This window comes from Myotis yumanensis, unplaced genomic scaffold (assembly GCF_028538775.1).
Source record: "Myotis yumanensis isolate MYYU_CA2020_CCGP unplaced genomic scaffold, mMyoYum1.0.hap1 SCAF_18, whole genome shotgun sequence".
In the NCBI taxonomy this organism is placed as follows: Eukaryota; Metazoa; Chordata; class Mammalia; order Chiroptera; family Vespertilionidae; genus Myotis; species Myotis yumanensis.
Genome location: NW_027223769.1, coordinates 34325751 through 34348223, shown reverse-complemented (window position 1 = coordinate 34348223; position 22473 = coordinate 34325751). Strand labels below are relative to the sequence as shown.

General features: G+C 57.9%; 3 protein-coding genes across 5 annotated transcripts in view; 1 reads left to right on the top strand and 2 right to left on the bottom strand.

Annotated features, from left to right (window-relative positions):
* Positions 1 to 22473, bottom strand: part of KIFC3 (kinesin family member C3) — a 268780-nt gene that overhangs the window by 25746 nt on the left and 220561 nt on the right. The window lies entirely within an intron of this gene.
* Positions 744 to 8974, top strand: POLR2C (RNA polymerase II subunit C). Its single transcript, XM_070398274.1, has 9 exons — positions 744 to 884; positions 1074 to 1123; positions 4115 to 4183; positions 4328 to 4380; positions 6328 to 6456; positions 7060 to 7111; positions 7312 to 7480; positions 7627 to 7701; positions 8251 to 8974. The coding sequence occupies exons 1-9, from the start codon at positions 799 to 801 to the stop codon at positions 8393 to 8395; spliced, it is 828 nt and encodes a 275-aa protein (XP_070254375.1). The 5' UTR covers positions 744 to 798; the 3' UTR covers positions 8396 to 8974.
* On the bottom strand, positions 9593 to 22129 carry DOK4 (docking protein 4). Of its 3 annotated transcripts, none has more exons than XM_070398155.1 (8): positions 22016 to 22129; positions 16437 to 16699; positions 12761 to 12868; positions 12510 to 12624; positions 12120 to 12239; positions 11853 to 12042; positions 11014 to 11152; positions 9593 to 10823 (listed from the first exon to the last, which is right to left on the bottom strand). In XM_070398155.1, exons 2-8 carry the CDS (start codon positions 16500 to 16502, stop codon positions 10464 to 10466), a joined length of 1098 nt encoding a protein of 365 aa, XP_070254256.1. In that variant the 5' UTR covers positions 16503 to 16699; positions 22016 to 22129; the 3' UTR covers positions 9593 to 10463. The 3 variants fall into 3 exon arrangements, with proteins under 3 accessions (XP_070254256.1, XP_070254257.1, XP_070254258.1); XM_070398156.1 differs by lacking the exon at positions 22016 to 22129 and adding an exon at positions 19027 to 19068; XM_070398157.1 differs by lacking the exon at positions 22016 to 22129 and having other exon boundaries at positions 9593 to 10582; positions 10700 to 10823; positions 16437 to 16775.

The window sequence follows — 22473 nt, the reverse complement described above, 5'->3', positions numbered from 1 at the left end:
CCCAGAGAGAGACAGCAGTGTGTGGGAAAGGTTTGAGGCTGAGTTCTGGGCCTGGTGCTGCCTAACAGTATGACAGCTCTGCATCTCTGGGCTCGGGCTTCCCATCAGTAAAATGGGCGTGACGGGCCTTTCCTCTCACCGTTAGCTCCTTTGGCTTCGCTTGTCTATTGCTAACCATTTCAGTGATCCAATCTAGCTTTAATTTCTTGGCCTCCACTGCCTGGGCTCCTTTTGCAAGTCTGGTTAACTCGTATTGGTCAGCTCAGGCTGCGGGTGGGAAGGGAAAGGGTATATACCTACCATTCAAGTATAGTTGGCTAAAGTACACTTTTGTTTTTCCATAAATGTACCAACTTCATTCTTTTAAAAGACATAGTATTCCTATGTGTGTATATCTCACCAGGCCTCTCAATGGACAATTACTTTTGTTTCTTTTTTGATGTTACAAACTGTGCTGCAGTGATCATCCCTGTAAATGTATCTTTGCTTAAAACTTTAAGCATTTCTGCAGTATGAATTCCTGGAAGCGTTATTGTTGAGTCAAGGGTGTATGCGTGTTTTGCCAAATCACCATCCTTGATTTGGCAAATCACCAACTGGTGCATTGAAACCAGGTGATGGGATGGAAACCAGGAGCCCGGAGCAGTCCCGGCCTCCGAGCAGTAGGTGGTGCTGTGGGCGCGTCTCCGAGGAAGCGATGGGGGCCGCGCTGACCGACTTCCGGTACCTTCCTGCCACTTCCGGTGCGGGGGCGCGCTGCAGGGTTGACGCCGGCGGCCCGCCGGGCGGCGGAGCGCGATGCCGTATGCCAACCAGCCCACCGTGCGGATCACGGAGCTCACCGACGAGAATGTCAAGTTCATCATCGAGAATACGGACCTAGCGTAAGGCTGCTGCGGGAAGCCGCGGGGCCTCTGGAGCGCCGGGGGCCGAAGCTGGGGGTGGAGTGGGGACAGGCCGAGTCTGCTGGTCCCCTGCGCCGTGCCATGGCTTTCACTTTGGGAACGGGGGGAGGGGCGGGGGGGAGTTGGCGAGGCTGCGGTGCCCTCACGCCGCTTGTTTTCATCCCTCAGGGTGGCCAATTCTATCCGGAGGGTCTTCATCGCCGAGGTTCCCATAATAGGTAAGCGACCCCCGCTTCCCAGACTCACCCCCACCCTTCGGTCCCCCGACCACACGCCCTGGGGCTTCTGCCTGCAGCCCTGGTTTGGGGGAGGCGGGGGAAGGGGGGGAGGGAGTGTCGCTGATGCTGGAGGCTGGATCGGACCCTGAGCCCTTGCCTCTGGCCACCTCCCTGGCCCCCAGTGGCCACTTACACTCGGGTCCACGCGCAGGTTGCATTGGTGAGGAGCATGGGTGCCGGAGTCTGCGAACTGGGGTTCGAATACTGTGTTCACTTACCGTGTCTGTGAAACGGGGCACGTTTTGAAACTGGGCGGTCGATTTCTCCGTAACGTTGGGACGCTGTTAGTACCTGCCATGGCAGGGGTGAAAAGGTCATCGCTACTCAGTGCCTAACGTTTGGCGAGTGTTCAGTGCTGCTAGATGTCTTTTTTGTTGTTGTTAATCCTCACCCGAGGATATTTTTTCCGGTGATTTTTAGAGCGGAAGGGAGGGGGAGAGAGAGAGAGAAACAGCGATTGGTTGCCTCCCACACGCACCTCAACCAGGGCCAGGGATTGAAACTGCAACCCAGGTACGTGCCCTTGACCCAGAATCAAACCTGAGACCCTTCAGTGCACAGGCCGGCGCCCTAACCACGGAGCCACGCCGGCCAGGGCTGCTAGGTGTCTTTTTATGAATGTTTCTTAGGCTGCATTTATGGAACATACAAGTGCCAGGCGTGGCTGGGCACTGGGGATGCAGAGCTAGCTGTATAATACAGGGTTCTTGCCTTCATAGAGCCCACAGTGAAAGTGCAAGGGAGAGATGAGCCCACAGACAACTTTCATGCAGGGTAGCCTTGGACCACTACTGGGAGAAGCCAAGCTCCAGTGCTGTGGCTTAGAGGAGGGAGGATCTGTTGTTGCTCTGGTTCCAGCCACAATGCTCCAAGTATCTTGCAAATTTGCACACATACTACCAATATTTTCTGAGTGTCAGCTTAGAGAGTTTAGGAAAAGGAAATGTAAGTCAGCTGCTGCATCAGGTGTGCCTGCTCCTAAGGAAATAAGCAGGCCAAATGGGTAAATGGGAGGACGTGGTAGTTGATCCTCCACCTCCCCCCAACACCCCCCACCTCAACTCAGAGCTTGGTGTGCTGGTCCTCTGCCTAATCACTCATGTCTCTGGGCCCCAGTTTCATCAGGAGTAAAATGAGGGAGTTGCACTGTATGATGCAGCGCTGACGTTCCAAATCTAAATGCCACTTTTCCCACAAATTCAGTTCCGCAAATAAGTGAGAACCTGCTATGTTCCAGGCTAGAGCTAGGAATTACAAAAGTTAAGGTATCTGAAGACCCTGCCCTAAGGGATTTTCAGAGCTTGAGGTAGAGATAAGACACGCATAAATATAACACAAGGCACAGTATGACAAGGGTCTTAAGAGAAATCTGGGCGGAATTTTTTAGGGAGGGTGAACCACATCCAGCACGGCCTGGTGTGAACCTGAGGAGGGGCAGTGAAGGATTAAAGAAGACGGACAAGAGAATACAGTTGGGACCAGGTGGATCACTGTGCCTGGATGAGGAAACAGTGACCCAGCCTGTAAGCCCAAGCTTTATTTTATAGTCAGATCACACAAAGCAAAGCAAGGGGAGTGGTCAACATGTTTGCGCGAGTTTCAAATCTATTTCGTTCCTCAAGCCTTGTTTTGGCAGCACTTGCTGCACCTTCCACAGCCCATTAGCTACCTAGGAACAAGGGAGGACTGTAAGGTCAACCTTAATTGTGCCAGGAGGGCTCTGCCCTCCAAGCTGGGACTTGTATGTGGCTCTGCCACAGGTCAGTCCGAGGCTTGACCCCATAGCCGCTCCCTACAGGAGGGAACGATTGTGTCTGTATCATGGAGGCTCAGAGGATTTGAACCTTCACTGGAGAGGGCAAGGGCATGGCAGAGGGAGGTTCGGGTGTACAGGGGCAGAGACAGGAAAGGTTGGCTTGCCCTTGTTTGACTTGGGTTGAGGGAAGGAAGCAGTAGGGAGCGTGGAACAAAGCAGGCGGGGCCTGGCTGTGTCTGGTCCTCCTCCAACCTCCATTTCCAGTTGTTTATACCTCTTATTTGACATGTGGGCTCCAGTGCCATTTGCTCTATGAATTTGTTTACATGCAGATGTGAATGAATGAATGAATGTGCTTAAGTCAATCAAATGTGTGTGAGCATACAGTCCTTCCTCTCCTGCTAGCTCATTGCTGGTGGGGACTGGGTTTTATACTGAGTATGCCTTGCCCATTGAAGGAATTCTGTCAACATTGGTTGATTGAGTGGTAATATCTATATATATAAAAGCCTAAGTGACTGGTCGGGTCGCTGTGATGACACACTGACCACCAGGGGGCAGACACTCAACGCAGGAGCTGCCCCCTGGTGGTCAGTGCGCTCCCACAGCCAACCTCCCACAGCTGGCCAACCGCAGTCCCCATTGCCCTTAGGGATCCCACCCATGCACGAATTCGTGCACCGAGCCCCTAGTAGTATTAATAAAGGGTAATCTGGTCATTATACCGTAAAATGAGATATGGGCTAGATGTCTGTGTTACCTCTGAGGCTTTCCCTAGGATTTAAGTACCCAAATAGTTTGTGGTCTTGGAGTTCATGTTGGCATGAGTAGCAGACATACGTGCTTCTCACAGGAATATTCACCTCAAAGAAACGTGTTCCCACTCCTGTACTGTTCACTAGGTTGTTGTTTTTCTCTGTGGTACAGGGACCCCGCATTAGCCCCTCCTGAGCAGGGAAGGGGGGTGTGGTGTGTGGCGTTTGTGTGGTTCTGGTTAAAATGCAGGTTCCTGGACGCTGTCCTAGAGCTGTGTGAATTGGTCTGGCAGCCTGGCCCAGGCCTCTGCTCCTTATATGCCTCAGGTGGTTCCTACATCTTGAGAACCACGGCTGTGCTGGTAAGTCTTTAGGTGAATTTGGAGGCTAAGCTGCATGTCTGCTTCCTTCACGTTTTAGCCATTGACTGGGTTCAGATTGACGCCAATTCCTCAGTCCTTCACGACGAGTTCATCGCTCACAGGCTTGGTGAGTGCTGGTTTGGGACGGTGAAGGGTGGGGGCTGTGTCAGGTGTCAAGAGAGGAAGCCTCTTCGCTGCCAAGGGGACTTCTAGGTTCTCCTTTTGGCTTGGCTGCTTGGCCTTCTTCAGAGTGCTTTTCTGTGTCTTCCAGGATTAATCCCCCTCACCAGCGATGACATTGTGGACAAGCTGCAGTACTCCCGGGTATGCTGGGGGGTTGAGTGGCCAGGGAGGCGGGGGCCTTCCGTTCTCAGAAGGATTTTCCTGACATCTTGCTTCTAGCTTCTAGAAAGACAATATGGAGATGTTGTCTAGAGCCCACGGCAGGCCTTGGTCCTTGGTTCTGATGGGCCTCAGATTGATTAGACTCACAGGGCATCAGTCACACAAGAGGGGGAATACACTAGAACGCCCATGTATACAAGCGGGGGCTGGTCCCTTTCAGTCTGATCTGTTCTGGTTCTGCTTTCCAGGGCATCTCTTGCCAGTGACGGGGGCCTAGGAGGTTAAAGGGAGTCAGCAGAAGGTTGGGGAGGATGGAGGACAAGAGAGAGAGTGAGACCTGTCCACAGAGCAGCACCCAGAGGCCGGAGTGCTGGTGGCTGCCAGATTTGTGACTCACCCAGTAGGTGATGCTAGTAAACTTGGCTCCTTCCTCCAGGGAGAGAACGTGACAGCATAGGTTACCTGCATCCCTCCACCAGGACTGCATTAGGTCATAGCTTGAGACTATTCCCTTTTGGTGGCTTTGGGCCCATCTGCTAATTCCCAAGGGCATGTCATTTTTGTGGTGGCTAATTTGATATGTCCTATGAATACAAATGTATATAAAATTCTTTAAAGAAATATTCAGGCAAAATGTGCAGCTAATATAACAGATCCTATGCTCTCATTTTGTCACATTTTAACATTTTGCCGTATTTGCTTCACATCTTCAGATTTTTGTTTTTAAGAAATAAAACATCAGATATTGGTGGGACAGGTGTGCAGCGTGTCAGCTGAAGAGGCATTTGGCAATATCTCATATAAAGATAGGCACGCCCTATGGCCTAGCCATGCCTTCCATTAATTTGTTAATATATTTTTATCGATTTCAGAGAGGAAGAGAGATTGAAACGATCAGAATCATTGATCGGCTGCCTCCTGCACGCCCCCTACTGGGGATCAAGCCCACAACCCGAGCATGTGCCCTGAGTGGGAATCGAACTATGACCTGGTTCATGGATCGATGCTCACCAACTGAGCCCACCGGCTGGGCCAGTGATGGCGAACCTTTTGAGCTCGGTGTGTCAGCATTTTGAAAAACCCTAACTTAACTCTGGTGCCGTGTCACATATAGAAATTTTTTGAAATTTGCAACCATAGTAAAACAAACACATATTTTTTTTTATTTATTTTATGTATTTAAATGCCATTTAACAAAAATCAACCAAAAAAATGAGTGTCATAGGTTTGCTATCACTGGGCTGGGCTATTAAATTTTCTCTAGTGTTATATTTACTGAAAGATGGAATGGTCCTTTTTTTTTTTTTTTTTTTTTGCTTTTCTGAAAATCTGCAGAAAAGTTGAAGAAACAGAATGGTAAATTTCCATCTACTTTTGACCTTTGTTGCCAGTTGTTAATATTTTGCTACATTTGCTTTATTTTACACATGTATGCGTGTATATATATATATATATATATGTGTGTGTGTGTGTATATACGTATATATATATGTATATAAATTTTTTTGTTTTGTTTTAAGAAAAGGTCAGTAGCCTAGAATTTGAAAGGTACTTCTTCCTAGTTCCCTTTATTTTAAATGACTCTATTCCCAAGCTAGTCCACCTAGTCCATGGAGGCCGAGCTAGAGGATCGCCGCCATTCTGTGGGAAGGACACGCCCAGGGCCAGGCTGAGATGTGAAGAGTGCGTGTCCCAGAGGCAGCCCGGCAGCTGACAGGTGTGGCAGCAGCGTGGGTGTCGGCACACACGGTTGTCTCTAACCTGGGAAGTGCTGCAGTGGAGAAGGTTACCAGATTGACAGCTCCCAAGGGTCTGGAGACTGGTCAGCCCTTTTCTAGATGAGGAAACAGTAGGAACTGGGGATCACAAGCAGGGAGCTCAGGACCCGCCCTCCCCACACTCACGCCTGCTCTCTCCCTGCCTCAGGACTGCACGTGCGAGGAGTTCTGCCCCGAGTGCTCGGTGGAGTTCACTCTCGACGTGCGGTGCAACGAAGACCAGACTCGTCACGTCACGTCTCGAGACCTCATCTCCAACAGCCCCCGGGTCATTCCAGTCAGTGTCTGAGGGCAGCCCTGCCCAGGCCCTTTGCTCTTCTCCTTCTGCGTGGGCCGGACTGGGGGGGATTCGCCTAAGGCACCACCTTGCCCTGTGTTACCCCAGATCCCTGGACATGCTCATTCTGGGCTCCTGGGGTGGGCGGACATTGTTGGTGCTGTGTGCCCTCTGTCGCCCAGGCCCCTTTAAAAGGCCACGGTATAGCCTTAGCTGGTTTGGCTTAGTGGGTAGAGTGTCGGCCGGTGGACTGAAGGGTCCTGGGTTCGATTCCAGTCAAGGGCACATGCCCGGGCTCGATCCCCAATAAGGGACATGCAGGAGGCAGCCAATCAATGATTCTCTCCCTTCCTCTCTGATCAGTTTTAAAATAAATAAACAAAAGGGCACGGTACTGTTTTGACAGAGGACTGTCACAAAGCCGTGAAGCAGGGGTTGGAGTACAGGCACCAGCACAGATTGGTCCTAGTAGGCACTCCTGCCCTCACTCGTGGGCATCCTGCCCCTGGTTGGCAGGTTGCGATCTGGATGTGCGGGGAGGTACTTGCCAGAAGAGACCGGGAGATGAGCGACTAATAACTGTCTCTGTTTGGGCTCCGGCAGGTGACATCCCGGAACCGAGATAACGACCCCAATGACTACGTGGACCAGGACGGTAAGGGGCTGGCGTGAGTGTGCAGATGGCTACCCGACCTGTTGGTTGGCAGAGACCAGACAGCCTCGTGCTGCCTGGTCACCTCATCTGGCCTTTGGTCTGTTTTTCCAGATGTGTGTGGCCCTCAGTGGCACTCCAGGTCAATGTGGGGGGACCGTGCCTCTCTGGCCCCCCGCACCGACTCCCACCTCTCTCCACAGACATCCTCATCGTCAAGCTGCGAAAGGGCCAGGAGCTGAGACTCCGCGCCTATGCCAAGAAGGGCTTTGGCAAGGAACATGCTAAGTGGAACCCGACTGCAGGGGTGGCTTTTGAATATGATCCCGACAATGCCCTGAGGCACACAGTGTACCCCAAGCCAGAGGAGTGGTAGGTTCCTGCTGGGGATGAAGGCGGGTGGTTAGAGGGGGTGGAGTGGACATGGCTCCTGGTGACCCAGATGGGCAGACTCACTGCGGGCACAGGTGCCCGGAAGCAGCAGTAACAACCGGGTGCTGACCTGTGTTTGACCTCAGGCCAAAGAGCGAGTACTCAGAGCTGGATGAAGATGAGTCCCAGGCTCCGTATGACCCCAACGGCAAGCCGGAGAGGTAAGCGCCTGGGCCAGCACCGACGGTGAAATGTGTAGCAACGTACAGTTTGGTGCAGTTAGGGTGACCCTTTCCCTCACGTCCCAGCTTCCAGAAAGCTGAGGAGGGGCTGAAGACTGCTGAACCCAAGATGGGTGCGTCCCCCTTTAGTCACTGAAAAGGGGGCCTCCAGTTATCCAAGCGCTTCCTGTTCTGGTTTGCAGCATCCAAAGATGGGGTCAGATCAGGGCCAGAAACTGACCAGTCTTCTAGGGAGGAACAGAGACGCTGGCCCGTGCGACCCGCTCGTTCATTTTCCACTTTCTCCTCAGTGCGGGACACATCCATACAGAAGTGTTTGGGGGGTTTCACAGTATCTTTGTGAGGTGACTGCAGCCTCTTTGAGGTCCTGTAGAAAGCACTGTAAGAGGATGGAGGTCAACCCTGGGGCCAGGTTGAGTTCCTGGTGGGAAACGAGTTAAGCAAGACTCAGGAGGGAAAGAGATGGCCGTGGCCAAGCTCAGGCTCACCAGCCCTTTGGGCAGCTCTCACTGGACTCGCGCCTCTCAGGTTTTACTACAACGTGGAGTCCTGTGGCTCTCTGCGCCCCGAAACCATCGTCCTCTCGGCCCTCTCCGGGCTGAAGAAGAAGCTGAGTGATTTGCAGACCCAGCTAAGCCACGAGATCCAGAGTGACGTCCTCACCATAAATTAGCCGCAGCTCATCCGCTCGAGCGGAAAAGGATCCGAGCAGCAGCTGTGTGCAGGGCTCCTGGGACCCTCCTCGCCCCTCAAGTCCCGACAGCTGTACTGAACTTCCTGGCCAGCCATCAGCACCAACTGGAGGTAGCAGAGGGGAAGGTGCCCCTCCCGGCCTGGCTTGGTCCCAGGTAGATTACGGGGGTGCCCCTGGTATTGGAGACAGGACAGTCCTTCACTGAGCGTGCAGCATCCTGGCCCTGCCTGCTGATGGCTAGTCTCCCAGAACCCAGCCCTCCCTCCCCTGGTCCGCTTGTAGAGGTCGTACTGCTTCCCTGTTGAAAACCACTGCGCTAGACCCTCCTCTTCTGGTCATTTCAGCTCTTGACTTACTTTCTGTGTGAAAGTTAGCATTTCCAGCTGTACCTTAGGTTTCCGCTGTTAGGATTGAGTGTTCGAAGTCTCATGCAGGCCGCCTACAAACCCAGCCCCTGCCCATGGTCAGCCTACACTTCGCTCAAATTCCCAAGTGTCTTTAGACCCTGGCTGCTCCTCCCCACCCCACCCCTAAATAAACCCTGTATTTCATTCTCTACCCATCAGTTATGACTTCACTGCCAATGATCTGCTTAATTAGTTTGGGGTGGGGAGGGAAGGGGAGGGGAGAGGGTGGGGTGGGAAAGGGCCTTAATGAAGGTCTGGCCTTGACCCCTTAGTCCTGTTGGGAGGAACATACCCAAAGCAGTTAATTAGGCAGCCTGGCGGGAGGCATGGGAGAAAACCGGAGATACAGTGCAGAAAGGAAGGGATATTTATTAACAGAGTTTTTATTTTTGGCAATAAAGAGCACAACATAATCTCCTTCATGCGTCATCGTGCTGCTCGCTGAGCCAGCAGCTCCCCCCTCCAAGGCCTCAGCGGGCTCTCCTGCAGGCTTATGCCTCTGGTGGTCGCTCCCTGCTCGGTTCAGAGCCGAGCTGGCTGTGGCCACCTCCTTGGCTCCAGGGCTCTGCTGCAGGGGCCTCCTGCCTCATCCTCCTCCTGCCACAACTTGAACAGTGGTTATTTACATCAGGGTAACAAGGTCTGTTCCCACAAATCAGAACCCTAAGTATTTTTTTTTTTTTAAAAAAAACACAACACACATAACCGAAGGTTTGATGTGGATAGAAAGATAGCCCTTCTGCCCAGTAGTCAATAAATACCAGCACTAGAAAGTCAATTGCTTTAATTGCATCTCAGCAGGGAGCCTCAGCACCATGTGGGGAGGAAGTGGAAGGGCTGGTTTCTGAGTCCTTTCTGGCCAGAGGGTGGCCAGACCAGAGAGGGGCCTCTCCTCTCTCCGCAGGGGCACTGCCGGCCCAGGTCAGTGAGAGGGGGCCGCAGGGCAGCTCCCCACTGCAGTCCTGCCGGCCCTCCCTCCTGGCCTGGCCGCCTCCCCCGGCTGAGGTCACCAGCACTCCTGCCCACGGGTATCTTCTCAGCCTACAAAGCAGGGAGGAGCCTGGGCAGAAATTTTCTTTTTCAAACCAGCTTTTCACCTGAGGTGTCAACCAGATGTCAGCAGGTGGCACCGCATGAGTTCGGATCCTTCCTGTGCCACTAGGCCCAGAGGAACTGAGAAGCCACTTGCTGTCTTAGCCCTTGGCTCCTGGGAGAAGCCTGCCGACAGCACCGGCCTTGAGTTCTGATTGTCTGCCTCTGGCCCTGGCAGCTCAGACGAGTCCTGGCAGCGGGAGAGCTGTGCCACGGAGGACTTTCAGAACCAGCCTTGGTGGCCTGGTCATGGGATTCATAACTGTATGTGGTGGCAGGGAAGGGCAGGGGGAAATCTCGTTAATACAGGATATGTCATAAGCCGTATATATTAAAATCATGAACAGTAAATAGTCCCACGGTAGCTCCAGCCCCTCGCACATGCTCAGGCAGTGTGGCCAGCCCTCTGCCTTGGTCCAGCCTCCCCTGTGGGGGCAAGGAAGGGACAGCGGCTCCCTTTCTCCAGGCGCGTGGCCAATAGCCCCCTGAGGCTGTCCTCAGTGCTTAGCGGGCAGCCCCGCAGTCATGGGTGCACGCCAGCCCGGCTGTCACTGGGCGGGGGTCCTGGCCTCGCTGCTGTCCCCCTGGCTGGGCTTTGGCTTTAGCAGGATGAATCTGTCGAGGAGGTCCGTTTCCGAGCTGGCCTGGGCTGCCCCACGCCCCTCACCTGTGGACACAGAGGCAGGCTCAGGACTCAGGTCCAGGTGGGAAGGTCCCTGCCCAGAAGGCCTCGTCTCCCACAGAGGCTCGTGGCAGGTGGCCGAGGGGCGCTGCAGGGACTCACCGCTGTAGCTGGAGGCCTCGGCGATGTTCTGGGAGCCCGTGATGTGGTGCCAGTAGGCACTGCGGGGCAGCATGGTCGTGGGCGTGCAGGGGTAGGAGTAATGTTCCGTGCCCTTGTTCAGCAGCTGTGGGCCAGAAAAGGGGGTCCCTCCCATTAGCCCGGGGGGCAGTGGCTTGCCCTCAAGCAGCCAGCCTAAGACCCTGCCTGCCTCTCCTGTGGGCACGCTAAGAGGAGGCCCCCTGGCACTCCAGGTGCTCGGCCTGCCCGCCCACCAGCCGCCCCCGTACCCTGGGCCGAGACGCCCACTGCCTCACCCTCACATTCTTCTCCATTTCTAGCAGGACCCGCTTGTGCTGCTCGGCGATGGCCAGGGTGGCACTGTGGACCCGCTGGTAAATCTGTTCCCCTTCCTGCGTCTGGAAGGTGTAGAGCCCTTCCCCAGCGTCACACATCCTGGGGACACAGTGGCATGGAAGGCAAGGTGGTGGGGACCCGGTGGCACCCACACATGTGCTTGGTTGGGCTTTCCTGTACCCCGCGCCCTCTGGGAAACAGGCAGGCTGACACCCTGGGGTCTGACCCGCGGCTCAAACATTCCAAGCGGTTTCGATGTGCCTGGTGGTCATCTAAATGCTCTACAGGAATGAGCCCATTCATTTTCTCCCTCTCCCCTCTGCTCTGTACACCGTTAGTTTCCTCATTTCTAGGGGTTTTCTCAAACCACTTTGCAGTGAGGAAACAGGCATACAGAGGTAAGTAACTTGAAGGTTACACAGAGGATTACACGGAATTCAAGCCTAGGTATGCTGGCTCTGAGTTCACGCTGTGGAACCCATCCTCACCACAATTCCATGAAGTTAGGTATTTTCTTGTCCCCTATGTGACAGACAAGGAAACAGGCTCAGGTCCACAACCCCAAGGCTGGTGTCAGTGCCAGCATTTGATTTGAGCCCACAGAGTTTGATAAACACTCACTTGACCTGCCGGCTGTGAGCCTCAATTTGTTCATCTGTAAAATGGGAATATTATGTTCTCTTTGGGGTGGTTACACCCATAAATAACTTCAGCTCCCAGCACAGTGCCTGACTCAGAGTGAATGGTGGCCACCGTCATGACCGTGGGGAGACAGGGTTGGGAGGCAAGAGGGTCCTACCGGCCAGCCTCGAAGGTAAAGCGTGTGGTGTCCCGGCCATAGCGGCGCAGTGAGCAGAGGGGCCACGAGACGAGCTTCACGCGGGGGTTGTGTATGTCCCAGAGGTAGATGTTCTCGTGTGTGATCTGCAGCTTGCACTCGCCGTACACGTCCAGATTGGGGCAGGGTAACAGGAAGACGTTGAAGCGATCTGGAGGGAGAGGATGAATGGGCCAGAGCTTCCCAGGGGGCGCCTCCTGCCTCCTCCTCCCCACCACCAGGCCTCACCTGTCTGTTCACACTGCACCCCTGGGGCCAGGAGGTCCGGCTCTCCCAGACTGATGTCGTTGAGCCGCGACCCCAGACACTCCACAGACAGGGTCTTGTACCACTCCTCCGCCTCCAGCTCTAGAGAAATGGTACCTTGTGAGCTGCAGGCTCAGGTCCCCCAGAGCCCACCCCATCTACTCGGCCTGAGTTAGCCCGCCCTGTGAGGCAGGGAGGCCAGGCCAGTGAATTTGGCCTGTCTCCCCCTCATCCTGGGGGCCTGCTCACTCAAAGGCACCCCAACCCTCATACCAGCCAGAGCCAGCCCTGCTCTGCCTTCTCCAACTGGCCCACTGAAGCACGGCCGGCCCAGTGGAGGCTGGAGGGAGGTCTGCAGCCCCAGCTCCTCACCTGAGTCGCAGGTGAAGGTCCGGGCCGAGTCGTCAGTGAAGATGATGGCCACCGCCTGCCTCTTGGTCTCCTTGGGGAGCCGTGTGACGCACTTGACGTTACTGATCTCGGTCACCTGGAGCAGCATCCACAAAGGACTCAGCCAAGTTGGAGCCCCTCTCTCCGCACCCCCCACCATTCTGCCACCCCCAGGAGGGTGCTCTTGGACCCACTGCTTACAGGTTAGGGGCGCTAGGGCCCAGGCCCCTCACCTTGGGGCAGCCTCGGAGGCACACGGACTTCTCATCCGGGTACTTCTCCAGCCGCTGGGGCCCCTTGCTGGAGGACTTGCGGAACACCAGCCAGCACCTGCGGTAGATCTGAGGGGCAAGACGACAAGGACCAGGGGCTCAGGCTTCCGTTCCCCACAACATGGCCCTGCAGTGACCCTGCCTGCCGCAGGGGGCAGTGCCGCACAGCCGTCCGGGAGGCCTCAGCCCGGGAGAAAACCTGGGACAGCTGACACCAGCAGGACAGCCAGGCCCTGGGGGAGAGTGTGTGTCCAGTCCCGTCCCCCCCACCCCCCCTCATTGAAAGGCAGTTATTTCTTGGCTGCTCGGAAAGGCTGGTCCACAGGTGCACTCGGTTTACTGTGAGCTCGGCTCGCAGTGCACAGTTGACCTTTGAACCACACAGGTTTGCAGCACGGGGTCCACTTATACATGGATTTTTTTTTTTTCAATAAACATACAGCATATGTATCTGTGGTTGGGAATCTGGGTGCAGAGGCCCGCCTGGAGGCATTGTCCTCGGCCATGTGATGTAAGGGCCTTGGGCATCCGTGGATTTCGGTACCTGCAGGGGCCCTGGAACCAATCTCCTGCGGATACTGAGGGACGAGGAGGAGTCAGAAGACTTTGTCCTGTGACCTAAGTACCGACGTGTTTACGGAGTGCCTCTTATTGGTACTTTTTGGTATTCGCACTCTGCACAGTTATTTGGGTCACTCCTGAGGTCGGTTCTATTATCTCCACTTTGTAGATAAGGAAACTGAGGCACCAAAAAGTAAAGTAACAGCTGATAAACGGCAGTCGGTCTGTAACAGGCTGTCTAGACCCAGGGCCAGAACTCGGAGCCCACTGCACACCGAGCGCTGCCCAGGCTCCGGCAGCACCAGCCACAACAGCGGTGTCCCCGGCGCAGGGATCAGCCCGCTTCCACCGCCAGCCTGCACGTCACAGCCCTTGTCCTCGGTGCCGGGCAACACCCCCTCGACTCCAGGAGCTTCCACTCACACACTCTTCATTCTCTAACCAGCCCTGGGTGGAGGGGACAGGGACAGCTGCCTGTTCCAGCTGGGAAACTGGCGGCTCTCAAGGTAAAGGGACAGCCAGGAACCTGGGGTGACCCGGAGCACAGTGCCTGCCCCATCAAGGGTCCCTCCTTGTCCAAATACTGCCAGTGACCCTGTGCCCAGGGCCAAAGCGCCTGGGAGGAGCAGACCACTCTCCAGGGCAACAGGGCAACGTGAGGGGTGGCCCTCGCCACCTGCCCGGCTGCGCCTCTTCCTTCCATGGCCCCTCCTTCCTGGCTCGGGCTCTCTTACGGCCCAGGGTCTCGCTGGAATGTTCCTCTTTCAGTGGGCACTCCAGCAGCCTGCGGACCCACTCCCCAGAAATCTCTGGTCTCTCACTGGCAAACAGTAGGGAGGCTGAGGGGCCTCCCAGAGCAGAGCAGAGGAGGTGAGGGGGCCTCCGGGCCATAGCCCCAAGCCCCGCCCCCTCCCCAGCCCCGTCTGCCACACAGGCACCAGGCCTTTGGCAGGCAGAGTCCCAGGGTACAGGGGGCCTAGGCAGCCCCCATCCCATGGTCCCGGCTCAGCCCCTGGCCTATCTACCTAAACCACAGCCGGCCTCCTGTGGACAAACACTGTTTTATTCTCAGAATCCTCACGCACATCCTGGTAGCCTCGTTAACAGAGCTCTGAATGGCCATATGACGGGACCCTGAATGAATGGATGGATGGATGCATGACCCAGATATGCCCTGCCAGGTTGGGCTCCGTGCAGCCTGCAGCGTCAGGGGCAAAAGGCCTGGGGGGCCTGAGCACCCTGGTTGCCTGGTTACAGGCGCGCGCGCGCGCACACACACACACACACACACACACACACACACACAGCCCCAGGGAGCCACTGAGCTCAAGAGCCCTCCTTCCCCACTTCTCACAGGTCTTTGATCAGTACTTCAGAAAGACTGCACCCTCAGCCTGGAGGAAGGCCCAGGCAGGGAGGGGGCTCCTGATCTCTTCCAGCCCCTCCCCCTCACCTCGGAGCTGAGACCAGAATGGCTGTCCTGAGGGGTGACTGCAGTTCTTCATATCAGTCTGCATAGGGAAGTTCAAATCGCTGGAGACCCCAGATTGGGCCCACCCATGTCCCAGCTCCCAACCCCCCTTCCCCTGGCTGTGCCCACCTTAGAGGTTCCCAGTCTACCAGACCAGGTCTGACACTGAGCCCCGTGGCTGCTGAGTGGCTTGCCCTCCAAGTGGGCTTTATCCTGAAGGCGCCCCAGCCCAGCTAGTGCCTGGGACCTGCTAGGTCTGGGCCTACAGGGAGGAGGAGCCACACTAGAAACTGGGCCCCTACCCACTCGGCCTTCCCACCTCAGCCTCAGTCTCTCTCTGCGTTCTGTGCTCCAAGTGGGCGCCAGCCCTCTCTCAGGGTAAAAGCAGTGGCTGAGAGCCACCAGAGCCCAGGCTCCTGGGCTTGGCCCAGGGTGGGACACAAACCCAAATTCCAATAACGCTGCAAACGCCCACCAGCTCAGCTGCTGGACAGACAGACATACCCCCACGGGGCCCTCAGGCAGGAGGGGGATCTCCTCTCCAAGGCCAGCGCTGCTCGGTCCAGGACCCAGGCAGGGGAGCTGGTTTGAAGCCCTGCTCCTCCCCCACCCCACTCAGGCAGGGCCAGGAAGCTGGAGCAGTCTGATCCCACCCCCACCCCATCAAGGCCATGGGCGAGGGAAGAAGGGAGGGACCAGAGGCCCAGGTAAAACACTAGACTTGGGCCACCTGTCACCAGGGTTTCCATCCTACTGGGAAGGGCAGCTGCCAGACCCCTCACTGGGGGGTGGGGGTGGGGTCTCAGAGGAAGAGGGGCAATTCCTGGACAGTCCCACCAAGATCATGAAGTTGGTCCCTGCGGTCCCTGCTCATGCCCTCTGAGGGGTCTCCACGGCAGGGTGCAGGAGAGGGCGCACACCCAGGGGTCCAAGGCTTCATCTCCACGGGCCCTCCAAGCCCCAGCTCGGGGCCAAACACCGAGCACAGACGAGCAACTCGGAGCCACGGGCCCCAAGTTCTCATTCACAATCCACATCAACATCAGCCTCCGCACCCCTCACACCAACACGCACCCCACAACCAGCCCCCGTCCTTTTCAAACACTTCTTTAACGGTGAGAGCAACACCCGAAGATGCATGCGTAAATAAATACCCACACAGACAGCAATGGGAAGCGGCGCCCGGGGAGGTACTTAAAAGAAAAGAGGCCAGGAGAGGGGAGGGGAGAGGCAGGGAGGCGGCAGCGAGGAGAGGAGAGGGGACGGGAAGCTGGTCTCAGCGCACACAGCCCGGCATTTCCAGCGCTCCCGGCCCCTGCCGCTGCCCTGGCGACAACTTCAACAATAGCCAGGAGCTGCCGGCACATCGGCCCATCGGCTGCCACCACTGGCCCAGCCGCTGGGATGCCAGCCATCCTGCTGGGGCGGGGGCTGCAGCAGGCAGGGCAGGGCCCAGGCACCCATGCCAGGCAGCCCACTGGCCAGAAGCCTGGAGGCAAATGCACGATGCCGGGCTGTGGACCCCCAACCCACCAGGCTCCAGAGCAAGTCCTCCGCACCCCGCCGGCGCCCGTCCCTCAGCAGGGCCCGAGGAGGGGGGCTCACCCCGAGCTTCCTGCTCTTCATCTTCACGTAGCCTTGCTTGACGATGTCGTTGAAATTGGTCGCCATGGTTTCCCCACCTTCTCCGGGGGGCAGGGCCTGGCCGAGGAGAGGGGAGGGATGCCCGCCCAGGTGGCCTCGGTTTCCGGCTCCTCCGATCACCTGTTCGAGACACTCCTTCGACGCTTCCTCGCGGAGGCAGGGCCGGCCGCTCCTCACCTCGCCCGCCTCAGCATTGTTCGAGCAGCTCCTGCGCCCGGCGCCTGCTGGAAATGGAAATGACAGGGAGCTTAGGCAGTGACATCTTTCTCTTCCCTGGCTGTCTCGCTCTTTTTTCCTTCCTCTTCCCACACTCCTCCCTCCCTTCCTCCCCCCCCCCCCTTCACCCGCCCTTCTTCCTTCCCTTCCCTCCCCACCCCTGGACGACAGAACCATTCAGGAAAACCGAGGTGGAGGCGGCAGCGAGGAAAATGGTCCAGCCCAGTCCCCTCCCTCAAGGCTGGGGCTAGCAGTTAACCCCTTCCTGGGAGGACGTGTGGGCCCGCACTGGAGGCGGGGCCGGAGGAGGAGGTGGCCCGGCGCTGCTGTCCCGCCCGATCTCCTGTTACAACTTTGGGGCAGACTCGGAGGGCAACTTGCCCCCTTCAAGCGCAGGAGGCCCACGGGCACCTTTCCAGAGATGGGGGTGGGGGTTCCCCAGAAGATGGCACAGAGTCTGGGGTCTGAGTGAACCCCACGTTTCCTGAGGTTAAGAACAATTTGCCTGGCTGGTCTCAGCAGACCCCACCTCCCCATCCCGCTCCCCCGCCCCTCCTCTACCTGGTTCTCTCCAGCCCCAGGCAGGAAGCCGAGAATGAGCACCTCCAGCCCACTGGGCCCTGCCCCAGCCCTTGGAACTCTTTAGCAGCTCCTCTGGGTGTTGCTCCCTGGGTGGGAGGTCAGAGTCCAGTGGGCGGGCCCCCAGATAAGCCTGAGGAATGTGCTGGGCCTGCTGGAGGTGGCCGTTGTAGAGCCATGCTGCTGGGAAGCTCAGGGTCTGGCCGGGCCATGCAGTGCCCCAGGAGCACGGGCAGGAGAACCTGCCGTCACTTGGGCCTGGGGCAGAGGACACCCCCAGATGACAGTAAGGGGTGCCAAGGGGAAGTGGATATGGGGCAGGCAATGGGCGTGCCAGCAGGGGCCACTCAGAATCAGATAATTAACAGAGAACGAGGACTCAGACTCAGACATGGGGTGGGGTGTCCTCAGGGATGACCCAGTTCAACACCCCTTTTACAGATGGGAAAATAACGTTGCTCAGAGAGGCTAAGCAGCATGGCTGTGGTCACCCAGCAAGCCCGGGGCACAGCCAGGGACAAATGAGAAGTTTCGGGGTGGGTGATGGGGCCAGGCCCAGGGAGGAACGTCCTGCGACCGTCTCTGGCTGCTCGCCATGACCTAAGCCCTTCCTGCCGTCCAGACTCAGGGCCAAGGCTGTGCCGGCCACATGGCCCCCATGTTTCCAGGATCGCCGGGTGGGAAGGAGCAGCATTTCTGGAGTCAGTGGGGCATCCGTGCTGCCAGGACAGAGCCTGGGGCAGGCATGCTGCTGGATGTGCCAGCAGCTTGGCATTAATTAATCTCCTGGAAGCCTGTCTGTTAAGTCCCTAACAAGGGAACAGATGGGACGGCCCCCCTGGGCACACGCAAACAAGGCGGGCAACGAGGGTGACGCTCCCCGATCTTACCCTCATACCCGCACACTGGCAGCCTCCTCAGCCCCACCTCAGCGCCTCCCTGCCAGGTCACCCCCTCTCTCCCGGCCCCCGGATCCAAGACCCTCCCAAGTGGGATGCCCAAGCGGTCTGCTTTCCTCCTGTAAAGTCTGGTCTGGGGCCCGCTCCCTGGCGCTGGCCCCCATCAGCCCTGCCTCACCCGGGCTCTGTCAGTCAGAGATGGGTCTCCATGGCCTGCCCCTGGGGCTGCCTTGCCCACCCACCCCAGCAAGGACCAGCTCCACAGAGTCCCCTCCAAGATGACAGCAGGCTGGCCCCCGGCTGTGGGGCCACCGCATGGAAGGCCCCTTCCAGAGCACACGACAAGGGAACACCAGCCCCGGGGTGCCCTCACGGCAGCCCGCAGGGGGGCACAGCCAGGAGCCTGAATCAGCTGGATGGGTAGCTTGGGCAAGCCACTTCACAGCTCCGTGCCTCAGTTTCCCCGTTAGTAAAAAAAAAAAACACGAGGATACATCACCTACTTTTGTTGTTGTTCATCCTCACATGAGGATATTTTTCCATTGATTTTTAGAGATTGGAAGGGAGACAGAGAGAGAAACATCGATGTGAGAGAGACACACCAATTGGTTGCCTCCCGCACGCACTCCCAACCGGGCTGGGATCAAGCCTGCAACTGAGGTATGTGCCCTTGACCGGAACTGAACCCGGGACCCTTCAGTCTGAGGGCCGATGCTCTATCCACTGTGCCGAACCAGCTAGGACAAACCCACCTGCTTTAAGTGAGAAAATAAATCCACGAGGCTCCTGCCTGCCCACTTTGGAACCAGAGCTTCTGCCTCAGAAATCAGGGCCACCATCACCCAGCCATCACCCACCTGCCCAGGGCCGGCCTCTCCTTCCTGGCGCCACCAGCTACCTTCCCAGCGGCATCCGCTCAGTGACTGGGCTGCCACGCTCTCAGGAGCACCCCTGCCGTGTCTGTCCATAGGCCCACACCTGACCCTAGAACCAGACCCACAGAAACACCAGCAGACGAGCAACCTTCCGTGGGAAGCCTGGGTGGCAAAGGGCAAGGGCAAGTACAGCAAAGGGGATTGGGGAGGGAGGGAGGGAGGCGATGGGATCAGGTGGGGCAGTGGGGGGCCTGGAACCAGCCGGACCCCAGAGGGAATGCGGACCCCAGAGGGAATGCGTGGTGTTAAGCTGGAGAAATGGCCCCAGGCTAAGCTGTGCAGGCCAGGAACTGCCGTCTGGGGCCACTTCCCCTTGTCTCCTGAGCCCCCACCGGCTCAGCCTCTCACCAGCCTGCAGCAGAGAAGAAGGTCTGTTCTGAGCACCCAGAGAAGCTAGGCAGGGTGACCAGCAGCCCCCTCACCACTGCAGGGGGGACAAGGGCCCCCATGTCCCGTCTCAGCTGAGACAGCACCAGCCCTGGGCCAGGCCACCTCGGCTCCTTCACAGAGAGCAGGGCTGAGCCGGCCCTCTCCCCAGGGAAGGGCAGGTGTCCTGTGGGAGGGGGCAGGGGGACTCTGTGGTGCCCAGCAGAGGGAGGGCCGGGGCTCCCCTGCCCAGCTGCCCCATGGGGCAGCCTCCCTAAGCACCCCCTCTGAGCACCTGGATTCTGCCCGGAGGCTTTGGCTCCAGAACAAACGCGACTCCTGCTGTTGGTAACCAATGACAGGGCAGCAGTGCTGCCTGCCTGGCTAGGCCTCCCACCGGTGAGATGGGATCTTATCAGGGCTTGGGGACATCCCTACCTGGACACCTGGCTCCCGGTTGTCTCACTTTCTCCACCCGCCACAGAGACCCCGTGGGCAGGATTCTCACCAGCACCAGGTCTGGCCCTCTCTCCCAGAGTGTGATTTCTACCGGATCCAGGAGGGGTCTCCCTTCTGCCTTCCCCCACCTCCCTCATCCCCCCTTGCAAATTCCCACAAGGAACCACCATCTAAAACACTGCAGGCCTCATCCAAAGGTGGGTGGCAAAGAGATCGAACACCCAGATGGGCAGAGGAACCATGGGACGGGGGACAGCTGAACAGTCCTGTCTCCTGGCCCTTAAGTTAGAAAAGTGGTGCTGTTTCCACACCAGCCGGGTGCTCTGCTCTCCCCTGCTCCCTGCCCACTCCGCCTACCCCACCGTCCCCGCCCACCCCACCCTTGTCTCCTGTGCTGGCCTTTCTTCTTCTTTTTAATTTTTATTGATTTCAGAGAGGAAGAGAGAGGAGAAAGGGAGAGGGAGAGATAGAAACATCAACGATGAGAGAGGATCATTGATCGCTGCCTCCTGCATGCCCCCCTACTGGGGATCGAGCCTGCAACCCTACATGTGCCCTTGACCGGAATCGAACCTGGGACCCTTCAGTCCACAGGCCGATGCTCTACTCACTGAACCAAACCGGCCAGGGCCCTGGCCTTTCTTTCTCAACCTGCCTAACTCCTGCGCACGCAGACCACTGCTGCTGTTCCCTGCCCACAACACTGTTCCCTCAGATGGTCCCAAGTTCATTCTGCCACTTCATTCAGGTCTCAACTCAAAGGTCACCTCTTCAGAGAGGCCTTCCCTGATCACCCTGGCCACAGGAGCCCCGCCAGCCAGCCTGTTACAACATCCAGTTTCACTGTCCACGCTACGTGCATCATGGAAGGATTTTCTTGTTCCTTCAACAGCTCATTGGCTCCTCGACAGCTCAGTCTCCTAGAATGCCCTCGAATGTCTGCTCCCTGATGCCTTGTTCTGTCTAGTAAACAGCTCCATCCCAGCACCTAGCTAGGATGGTGCCTAGTGTGGAGTGGGAGCTGGCTATCTAGGAACCGAAAGCAGGCTTCTCTCCAGGACTTGTCGCCCGCTACCCCCTGGCCGGATCCGCTCACCGTCCACAGGTGTAACTTCCAGGGTGTGTGAGCAGTGGCGGGCCCCACCTCCCGGGATCCCAGGGCTTCCCCAGTGCCCATGGTCATGGCCAGCAAACTGTTGTTCCTGGGGAAGCAGCAGGGCATCAGACCCACAGCTGGTTCAACGCTGCCTGGGGGAGGAAACGCTGCTGACACTGGCCAGACCTGGCTGGGAGCCTCTCCCCACCCCTCCAGCAGGGTGGCTGGGTGAGGTCATGCCCAGCCCTGCTGTCCTGCCGGGTGGGAAGGGCTGGAAGTAGCCAGCTTCCAGGCACAGAGAGGCAGGCAGCTGGCCAGGAGGGGGCACAGCTCTGGGACCCACGCCTGGTGGGGGGACAGGAATGGCTGCATGGAGGCCCTGCTCTGCTCACATCACCCAGGTGCCCTGTCCCTCTGCAGTGACAGAAAGCATCGGACTGGAAGCGGGGCCTTGGGGGTCCTGGGGGAGAAGGTGGACAGGAACCCCCAGGGCCAGGGGAGAAAGGTTCAAGGGCAGCAGACAGCTGGCCAAGAGGTTAAGTTGTAGGTGGGCAGTGGGGACAGGTGAAGGTGGGCAGTGGGGGCAGGGGGCAGGGGAGGTGGGGGTGGGCAGTGGGGGCAAGTGGGGTAGAGAAAAGTCTCCTGGGATTTGGGGGAGCTGAGAGAGCAGGAAAGTGGGGTGCAGAAAGTGGGGGCTGCCTGGCCTGGGTTATGCCCCTGGGGGGCAGCAGACCTGAGGGCAGGGAGCAGAGGGTCTGGGCTACTCGATGGGTGTATGTGGGGTAGGGGTGAGGTCAGGCCGAACCCGGGCCCTCTGCAGAGGGGGAGCTCAGGGAAAGTTTCTAGGGCCTGGGTTGACTTTGGGGGAGCAGGTCCCAGAGCTCCCCGCCCTCTGCCTCCGACTAGGAAGGTCTCCTGAGCTTGGAGAGAATCAGGTTGGAGTCGGGGCTTGGCCCAGGACCCCCCTCCCCGCCTCGCGCCCCTAGTTACCTGGGAGCCGCGGCCCGGGCCGGGGGCGCTTGCAGGGCGTCACGGCGGGGCCGGCGGTGGCGGCGGGGCGGCGGCGCCGGGCTCCGGGCGGAGACGGCAAGGAGGCGCGGCCGCCCGGCTGGGCTCCGGCGGGGACTAGGGTGCGCTCCCCCTGCGCCCCGCCCCGCCCCTCCCCGGCGCCAGCCCCGCCCACGTCCCGCCCCTCCCCGGCACCGCCCACGCCCCGCCCACGCCGTATTCCTCCGAGCCGCAGGGCACTCGCCGCCGACCTCCCTCCACCCCCTCCCTGCGCGCCTCCGCTACCCTCACTTCGCCCTCGATGCCCGGCTCAGCCCCCCCACCCCTCTCTGGGCCCCAAATCCCGATCTCACAGCGCCTCTCAGCCCCTGGAAGCTGAACTCCACATCAGCTCCCCGCCCCCCAATTTCATCTCCCAGCCTCTTCAGGAATCGCACTCC

Coding starts and splice junctions, on each gene's coding strand:
- POLR2C (XM_070398274.1), top strand. CDS start 799: ATGCCGTATGCCAACCAGCCCACCGTGCGGATCACGGAGCTCACCGAC. Junction 885..1,073: donor ATCGAGAATACGGACCTAGC/GTAAGGCTGCTG, acceptor TTCATCCCTCAG/GGTGGCCAATTCTATCCGGA. Junction 4,381..6,327: donor ACAAGCTGCAGTACTCCCGG/GTATGCTGGGGG, acceptor TCCCTGCCTCAG/GACTGCACGTGCGAGGAGTT.
- DOK4 (XM_070398155.1), bottom strand. CDS start 16,502: ATGGCGACCAATTTCAACGACATCGTCAAGCAAGGCTACGTGAAGATG. Junction 12,625..12,760: donor GCCTCCGAGGCTGCCCCAAG/GTGAGGGGCCTG, acceptor ATGCTGCTCCAG/GTGACCGAGATCAGTAACGT. Junction 12,240..12,509: donor GACCTTCACCTGCGACTCAG/GTGAGGAGCTGG, acceptor CCATTTCTCTAG/AGCTGGAGGCGGAGGAGTGG.